Raw genomic sequence first — 9,498 nt, 5'->3', positions numbered from 1 at the left:
AGCCTAACACAACAATATAACCTCAAAAGAAAAGATTTGTGAAAAGACCAAAATGCCCTTAAATTTCCGGACGGACTCCCTGCCAACTGCCCCAACTTTCAAAGGGCATAACTCGCTCATACGAACTCGGAATCGAGCAAACTCGGTGGCGTTGGAAAGATCGTTCCACAAGCTTCACAACCATAACTAGAACTACTCCTAACTCATCCTGAGCTAGGAGTTACGACTGCTCAAAGTTGGCCAAAAACTCACTGATTTCCACACTTAGCCAAATTTTCCAGATTTTAAACTTAGCCAAATTTCCAGATTCTGGATTTAGCCAAATTTCCAAATTCTGAATTTTTCCAAAAATGACTACTTCCGATTTCAAGCTTCTTCAAAGCCACTTCAAATTGTCGGATGTTACAGTTTAAAAATATATTTGGACACACTTTAAATTCTGAAATCAATGCATAAAAATACTTGCACAAAAGCTTTCAACAAAATCTAAATAACTAGGGTTCATGAGATAATATAAACATGAAGAACAACTTAAGAATCAGAATGCAAAAAGGTAACATAATCTCAATAGTTAAGAAAATCAGAATTTAGAATACGAAACACAAACCAAACTCAAAATTCATATAACTTTGGGTAGAATCCTGGACTTTTCTCTTTACTGACTGAATTTAGATGTACGGCGTCCAATACTATGAATAGCCTTACATACCCGGGAGAACAAAGCTCTTGAAGAAGATGTTTGAAAATCCTATCTTCTCCTTTGCTTATGGTGGTTCTAAGTTTGAGGGATTTAAGAGTGTAGGAACTAAGTCTTGAGCGTGATTTATTTTTTAGGATATGCGCAATGTCATGGCTTAGACTTAGGAAAAATGGAAAAACAAAACAGTACAAATCCCAATTAAAAAACTGTTGGAAACCTTTCACGAAGCCATCTACGGTCCGTGGTTTGATCTACGGACCATAGATTCCATCCGTGAAAGTTAGACTAAAATTTGAGTTTCAGAACTTCATTCTACGGGTCCAAACTACAACTTTGTATTTATCTTTGTATTCGTTATATATATGAGTAGATATGGAACAATGACTTATTGAGTCTTTGATTAATTATCTCTAAAGTTTGGACCAAGAGTCATAATTAGTTAGCAATTGTTTTCGTGTTTTTTTTTGTTGATATTGGGAAGAATATAGGTTATACATAATTTGTGTATATTTATATATATTTAGCTAATAATTGTAATTATTTTTGCGATCGGTCAAGCATGTAATTCCATATTTATACATTGTGTTAAACACCTATATTACAATCGATTTGTGTGCTTAACTCCATAAAAATCTACTAAATTTAAGATCTAAGTAAGTGATCAAATTATATTGATGAAAATGTGATAGACCCCCTTTGTAATCGTCGTAAAGATCATTTTCGAATTTAGTTAACTTAATTTGGGACTAGATGATTGTAGAAGATATTGATGCTCTAGCTAATATAAAAAGAATTAAAGAAAAGGAAAAGATAAAATCAAATAAACAAAAGGAAGATAATCAAATTTATCAAAGAAGATGAATCAACATATTTTAATTTTAACTTATTTGAATCAACGCCTGACTTATTAGTCAAAAAATAGTTTTAGGGACACATACAAAGTGTTAATTGCCGCTAAAAATATATATTTAGCGGTAATTAAGCTATTGCCGTTAATTAATTGCCGCTAAAGATCATTTTTGATATACTGTATTCAACTTTTAAAGTGTATCATAATGTATAGTCAATGTATACTTTCTATGAATTTTGACTATTTTTTATGTAAATTTTTTTGTAAACTACTACTTTATTGTGTATATTTAAAACTATCCTCAGATTAATGTGGCTACTGATTATTTTCTAAATTAAGGACAGTTATGTGCTAAAACAGATAAAAATGAATTGATAGTTAAAAATTCTTTTTAATATGAATATATATATATATAAGTTAAACTCACCAATTTTAACACTGATTGTGTAGTTATATAAATTCAATTTTGGGATTATGGTATTCCCATATACTGGCACTACTAAAAAAAACTTACTATTTTTCCACAGAGATGATATTTTGATTGAATCAGTGAGAAAAAAAATTAAAATGCTTACATACGAAAAGATTTAAAAGTTTATCAATATTTTAATGAGAATATGTTTCCCGTCATGGGCAGTAAACTAGTTCGGTGAAGATGGCAATGAGAAAATCATGTTTTGAATATTAATTTTTAATTGATTTGCGAGGGAAAAAGAATCTTTACTTAGCTTCTAGTAGTGAGGTATATGCATACATGAAGGACTATGTTAGGCAATCCTTTATATATTTAAGGGACAATAAAGGTTCCTCGAACCGCAGGTGAGAGTTTAGCGCATCATGCTCCATACCCTAATAGCAAGAACATATAGAAAAAATGCCTACCAATAAAAAGGAATATATGGAACCTTAGATAGTTTTATTAATTGGCCACCAAAATACTCAACTGAAATACACAACTGATAGGAGTGAATGTTTCTTATTCTCCTCAAAATCCACCACATTTATGCAAAAAAGTAGTAATAAAACAAGAACATATATTTACATAAAGCTTAAACCATGTTGATATAAATCTATTATTTTAACATTTCATGTTCATTAGGGTCTCCAATCAAAACATGAAATGTAATAATCTCCACAAAAGGGTAATTGGGAAAGCTCTAATTTGGATGAACAAATGCATATTGATGCAATGAAGTATTTCATCCGGTTGATGACGTGTACAAGATAGACTCCATCAGATACATATCAATTTCTTTCTGATGGTTCATCACGTTGCTGAATGAACTTGGTTAAGCGGACATGATCCCATATGAATAGTTTTCAATATCTAACAACACCCGACACACCCAAAAAGAAAAATAGTTAGCGATTCGTTAGAGGATTTAACTTCTATATATTGATAGTGTAAATCATATAAAAATAGTTTCTTGTTATTATCCATACTAAGTGGAATTAACAAGATGAAAGATAAGATAAGTAACCTCCTAAAGAAGGTTACATTGCAATGATAGTATAAAATTTTGTAATCACATTTCTTGTGTATATAAGTGAAATGTTTTCTCAAAGGGATGCATAAGTATCATTTAATGTAATTAATAGGGTTTGTATACAAAAAATAAATAAATTAAAAATGACTTACTGATTGGAATTTTATGGAAAAAGAAACAAGCACCAATGGCACAATATGCAAGACAGAGAATCACTCCTTTCATGTAATGTGATGTCCCATCCTGCAAGAGATATTAGGAATATAAGAATTTTAAAAGAAAAAAGATAGAATATAATGAAGTGAGGTCAATTTCGAGCCTGAATATGAAGTTATCTTTGTTAGCTAGAGAGCGTTTTACCTTAATGTGATATTTTGTGATGGTTTCTGACGTTAATTAAAGATTTTATGAGACTAAATACAAATACCAAATATCGGTGAGAAAATAAATAAAATGAGAAATTAATTAAGAGCTAAGTTCCACTTATAATTTGAGCATGACATCCTCCATTTTTGTTTTGTACCAATATAAGCAACTAAAAAAAATTCAACTCTACCTCAACACAAACAATAAAATCGAGTAAGTATATGTTTGACATAACATTAAAATAAGTATGAGAGAATGTATTTTTTAAAACTATATGGGTCTTGTCTCTGTCATTGTTGTATATAAACGTTATTTAATTTTTGAAACTAACTAAGGAATACTTCTAAATCCGATCATATTGTAGCAATAAAATTTGCGTCGATAAAATAATTATCAAGATTGAAAAATATCGCGACAATTGTATTTATTTATAAATTTTAAATGATTACTCTTATTTATTTAATCTTACTTATAATTATATTATTCCTTAATCAAATATAAATTAAACGTTTGACTTAAAATGAGTATGAGAGAATGTATTTTTAATTTTAATTATGAAAACAACGTTATAAGTTTTACTTAATTTTATAAAATGGAAAATAAATTTATTTTTTAATATCTAATAAAATAGTATAAATCTCAATAGGTTTTCAAACAAAACAATTTTTTCATTTATTTAGAAAATTAAATGAAAATCAGCTGAAATATGGGGAAAAACGCTGTTACAGGAAGTCAAACCCGCGACCTAGCACTTATATTGCGAATTCTTGAACCCCCTTTACCACTGAACCAAGCCCTTAGCTTATGTTCACGGGGTTCATCACTTGGTATATACATATAAATCGAAAAATTGATCCTATATATACCGTATAATTTTTTCAATGAAGGGGGTTCGGATGAACCCTTCGGATCCATGTAGATCCGCCCCTGGTACCATAAGCCTATCATGTCATTCATATATATTTTCCTCATATATATGGACAACATAAACAAAATATTGCCCTTTCGTTTTGGAGCATATTTGACAACTCCAATGTTTCTATTATTAGTAAAAGTTTTGTTTTCTTCCAAATTTTTGGTTCATTTTGCAACATATATTATATACTTTCTATATGGTTTAATTTATACATGGGAAAATGATGCTATGCTATGAAAAGACTACACTAGTCCAAAGAGAGACGGATTAAAAGTTAAAAATTTATGAATTTAACTTTTAAGGTTCTTAACATTGTATTTTTAAAGTTATAAATTCAGATACACAAATATGTGCTCTCACCGAAAGTAATGGTTCTGAAGAATCTAATTTGTAGGTTGAAGTGAGTTTATCTTTTTAGCTACATATATTGCTCGAAGTCTTCAAAAATATCGACATATACCTGTTGTATTCTTTAATAGTAGTGCATTTTTTAAAGATCCTATATGTGCAGTAAACCCTTAAGAGTTGAGATTTTTATTTATTTGTCTTTTATTTATTTATTTCCTTGTTTGTGAAATGAGTCAAATAGCGGGTTGAAGTGAGTTTGTATATATTTTTAGCTACCTATATTGCTCTAACTCTTTGAAAATGCCGACAGGTGCGTATCAGATCCTCTAGTAGTGCATTTAAAAAAAATCCAATATAAGTGAGACAATTGTCATTTTTGAAGAATCAGAACAACATAACTAGCAATAAATTGAAGTTGATTGTCCAATAGTAATAAATAAAAGAACCTGCAAGGTGAAGGCAATGAGGATGATTGAAAAAGCAAGAGAACCAGTTTCCAGTATGCTAAAATCCAAATCCATATCCACTCCAATTATCCAACCCATAATCACACATAAAGGTACCTAAAAATAGTGAACATGTTATATACACTAATCGTGTAAAAACTATGTTGTTCAGACTCTTCAGAAATAACGATATATATCAGATCTATCAAAAGTAATGTATCTTTGAAAGATTCGACACATATACAACATTAATTTTAAAGAGTCCGAGCAACATAGTGTGAAAATATCGATTGTAATCATCAGTAATAATATGCTTTAATTTTTTGCAGGTAACTAATATTTCACTTTTACGGATAATTAATTGTAGTTATTTTTTAAGTGATCACTATTGAAATATAAACTAGATTTATGACGGTGATTGACTAGACATGTAGTTCAAAGAAATTAAAGAAGACTATTGAAATATAAACTAGATGTATACAAAGTATATCAAAATTATCCTTTTAAATAAGTGGCGCTGATAGTTCCTCGCGTGTTTTAATCTAAACGATTGTACTATAATAAGGGTTCCAACAAGTTATTCAATAAATTAAAGGGTGATGCTAAAGTTAAATAGTTTCTAAGAAGAAAGGTATCATTCTTTTTGTAACAGATTAATGAGAAGAAAAGTATATCAGATAAATAGACAAAAAAATAGTATATATAATGAAACAAATATTGCTAATTAAATTCTTACCACAAACATAGAAATCTGAGAAGCTGACCCCAATGCAACACCTAGAGATATATCCTGCATTGGTATATATATATAAATTATTTAGAGTATATATTATGTTTCATGTATAATGTATTTATTGAATTAGTATAAATATCGAGTAAATTAAATCATTATTTTTTTAGTATTAGTATATATCTTACCAACTTATTTTTTAAAGCAAAAATGATAGATCCAGCATGTTCTGCTGCATTTCCCACTATTGGCAACACTATTAAGCTAATAAAACTCACAGAAATCCCCCAAGAATCTGATGCAGCCTGAGATTATTTGAAAAAAATCGTTATACGGAAAATAATACATGAATTATACGTAATTTACAAATTTGTAAATTTAAGTGCGCTTTTTCGTTTTAGGATACTCTTATATATTTCGCATACAACACTAAAATAGTGTATAAATTCTCGTACAAGTAAAGGTATTAAACTTCGCATAAGTAGAACCCAAATGTTATATTAGTTATACAGAAATTAAATTATATTAATCGTGCATATGATCATCTTATATCTAAATAGTATTACTAATCCTATTTAGGAACGGATTAGCGACAGATTAACAAAAAAATAATATTATGTTAGCTATGAGCAATTTAACGACAGATTAATTTTACCTCAATTGTTCCGACAACGTACTCGGATAATAGAGCAATAGTTATAGTCATGCCAATCAACCAAGCAAATGAACTCCAAAATCCAATCACTGCCTCTTCATCTTCTGAAACTTTATTTTCTTCTTCCTCCTGCTCATATGTCATCAAAATAAATTATTTAAAGTATATACATTTTTATAATACATAAAAAGTTTACAATGTTCATGTAATTTAACTTGTTTTTAGCAAATTACCCATCTTATTTATGAGGGATAAGGCAAAAGCTAGACTATGATCGAAATTCCAAAGACACATCTTAAGTAAACTAAGGTCCTATTACCTCCGAACTCATTTTTTTGGTAATTTTATACACCTTTTTGGCTTACGTGACATTCAAACATTTCTCACGCGCTTCAACTATATGTGGAGTCACAGAGTGTGACATGTAAGCCAAAAGTGTACAAAATTACAAAAAAAGAGTTCAGGGAGTAATAAGACCTTAGTTAAGTTAAGGTGTATTTCTGAGATTTCGATCATAATCTAGGGGATACTTGTGCCTTATCCCTATTTTTGAGGTTACTAATTTTAACCACATTATTAGAAAATATGCACAGTCACTCACTCCCGACTCCGTGTCTGAAGTTAGGCTTGACAAAACCAAACGCTAGACATTACATCTGAAGTTACATATATAGATGAAGTTCAATCATATCAAAAAACGAAACATAAGTTTAAATAGTGACGTCAAAATCAGGTCGGATATACATTTTTTATAATAACATTTTACTATAGCAGTTAAAACACATTCAGATAAAAACGATGACGTTATAGAGAAGTTCGAGGATAACTTACCTCCTCAGGGGATTCAAAGAATTGTCTATGTGTCTTCAATTGAAAGAAGAGATAAGCAGCATATGCAATAAGCATACCAATGCTGCTAACTCTAGATAATCCCAATATTGAAGTTGCTACATTATTATTAATATTGTTAATTGATGGCCCCAAAGCCAATCTATACATCAATGGCAACATATGGCAAAGCAATCCAAGTAGAAGAAGAAGTGAGTTTACATCAGCTTGTTTCTGTTCCAAAATGAAAAAATAAATAAAACAAATGTCAATTTGGCATTAAATTGCTCGTAACTAACAATTTATTTTGATAATTCGCTAATCTGTTGTTATATAGGAATAACGATGAATTTTTAAATAAGGCCGCTTAGAAATTATATTGATAGTGTAAAAAATCTTTAAAATTGAGGTGTATATAAATCAAATACCAAATTTTGTATGAATTTATATATATATATCTGACAACATTTATAATTTTTACATTATCAATGGAATTTAACCTTATATGCCTACCTAATTAGATCTTATTTTTCAGGTAACTAACTTCACTTATTATGAATAGTTATCCGTTGCAAGTATTTTTTACTGACATGATAATTTATATAAAATAAAGCTCAATGACGTTACTCTAAAATTTATTATACTCTTAAAAGTATATTCTAATAAAGTCAGACGCGTCTTTTCCAAGGTTGAATATGTCTGACATTGCCTTCATCATCCCAGCTTGGACATGTTGATGAACTTTTTGTTGGGTTTTATTTGCCCTGATTTTTTTTTACCATAAATAGGTTTTTCTTTAGGAAAATATTTTAATATTTTGATTAGTCCTTTTTCTTGTAGGAAAAGTTTTAGGACTCTATAAATATAGGCTTGTCCCTTCTAACTTAATTAGCATTCACAATGTAGTCCTAGGGTTTTGAGAGTTTTGGTTATGGGGGAGAATTTGTGAACCTCCTTGTATTCCTAGTGAATTGGTTGAAGTTATTTCTCTCTATATTTTACACTCTCATATTTATAGTGGATTGCTCATCTCCTTTGTGGACGTAGGTCGATTGACTGAACCACGTTAAATCTTTGTGTCTTTTGGTATATTTCTCGTTTATCTTCTTACTCATGGTCTTTCGAGATTTGCTTTGCTAGCTTCCGCATTACACCTGCTTATTTCGATCCTAACACTTTTGAACAATTTGATATGAACGAACTCTAGAAGAATCACACTTTCTAGGGTGAAAATACAAATAATATATATATATATATATATATATATTGATGAAGTAGCTAGCAATCTTACCCTGTCAAATCTTTGTTCTTTTTTAATGTTGGCAAGTCCACCACAAAAAAGAGAGCTTCCAAGAACAAGAAGTAAGTTGGAAAGAATGGATCCCAAAAGAGAATACTTTAGGACATGTATTTTCCTTTGATAAAGTGCAAATAATCCTATTATCATCTCTGTTGCATTCCCACATGTTGCATTAAGTAGACCCCCAACTGCATTAAATCATCATAACAATAATTAATGCATCTTTATTTTAAAAATTAATTAGGGATATATATTTATATACTTCTTCCTTCCCTAAGTAGTCATTTTAGCTAAAACAAATTGCTCGTCTGTCCACTATACTAAAAATATAGTTGTACTATAATACTTGTCTAATTTGGAAAGTCAAGAGATAATTATTTATTCTTTTGTGACTATTTTACCCTTGCTATGCAATAGCTAATATATTTCTTAAAACATTAAATTTAATATATTCAAAGAGTAATATAGTACTATTACCTCTATTATTTATTGCTTCTTAAGGTGTGTGTCAAATTAATAGTGGACAACTATTGTCTGACAGAGAAGCATCATTTATTAGGAATTCAAAATTAAAATTGGCAATGGTTCTATACCCTTAAGATTAAACACTACTAAAAAAACCGGAATTGGCTACCAATTTTGTCGCTAGTCCGTCACTATTTCACTCGTAGCTTACAAAAATTCGTCGCTAAAGAGGCTTAGCAACAAATTTTGTTGTTTGGTTACAAAATTTGTCCGTCATTAAAATCCACTTTTTAGTAGTGAAATAGGAACATCCATCAATGGCAGCTATATGAGATAGCCTCGGTTCGTAAATCCTTTTCAATACTGTTCATTTTATTTATTATATATATATATATATATATATATTA

General features: G+C 29.6%; 1 protein-coding gene across 1 annotated transcript in view; it reads right to left on the bottom strand.

Moving 5' to 3' along the window:
- Positions 1 to 2,447: 2,447 nt before the first annotated feature.
- The window catches only part of LOC102596079 (vacuolar cation/proton exchanger 3-like), a 9,084-nt gene continuing 2,033 nt past the window's right edge, over positions 2,448 to 9,498 (bottom strand). The window contains exons 4-11 of the mRNA XM_006344053.2: positions 8,618 to 8,814; positions 7,330 to 7,560; positions 6,499 to 6,627; positions 6,032 to 6,148; positions 5,850 to 5,903; positions 5,114 to 5,230; positions 3,190 to 3,280; positions 2,448 to 2,877 (exon numbers count right to left, since the gene is read on the bottom strand). Coding sequence (XP_006344115.1) covers positions 2,840 to 2,877; positions 3,190 to 3,280; positions 5,114 to 5,230; positions 5,850 to 5,903; positions 6,032 to 6,148; positions 6,499 to 6,627; positions 7,330 to 7,560; positions 8,618 to 8,814 — 974 coding nt within the window. The 3' untranslated portion in view covers positions 2,448 to 2,839. The remainder of the gene's footprint in view (positions 2,878 to 3,189; positions 3,281 to 5,113; positions 5,231 to 5,849; positions 5,904 to 6,031; positions 6,149 to 6,498; positions 6,628 to 7,329; positions 7,561 to 8,617; positions 8,815 to 9,498) is intronic.

The sequence above is a fragment of the Solanum tuberosum genome, unplaced genomic scaffold (assembly GCF_000226075.1).
Source record: "Solanum tuberosum cultivar DM 1-3 516 R44 unplaced genomic scaffold, SolTub_3.0 scf00052, whole genome shotgun sequence".
NCBI classification, from domain to species: Eukaryota; Viridiplantae; Streptophyta; class Magnoliopsida; order Solanales; family Solanaceae; genus Solanum; species Solanum tuberosum.
The sequence above is the reverse complement of the archived record's forward strand: the minus strand, read 5'-3'. Positions and strand labels throughout refer to the sequence as shown.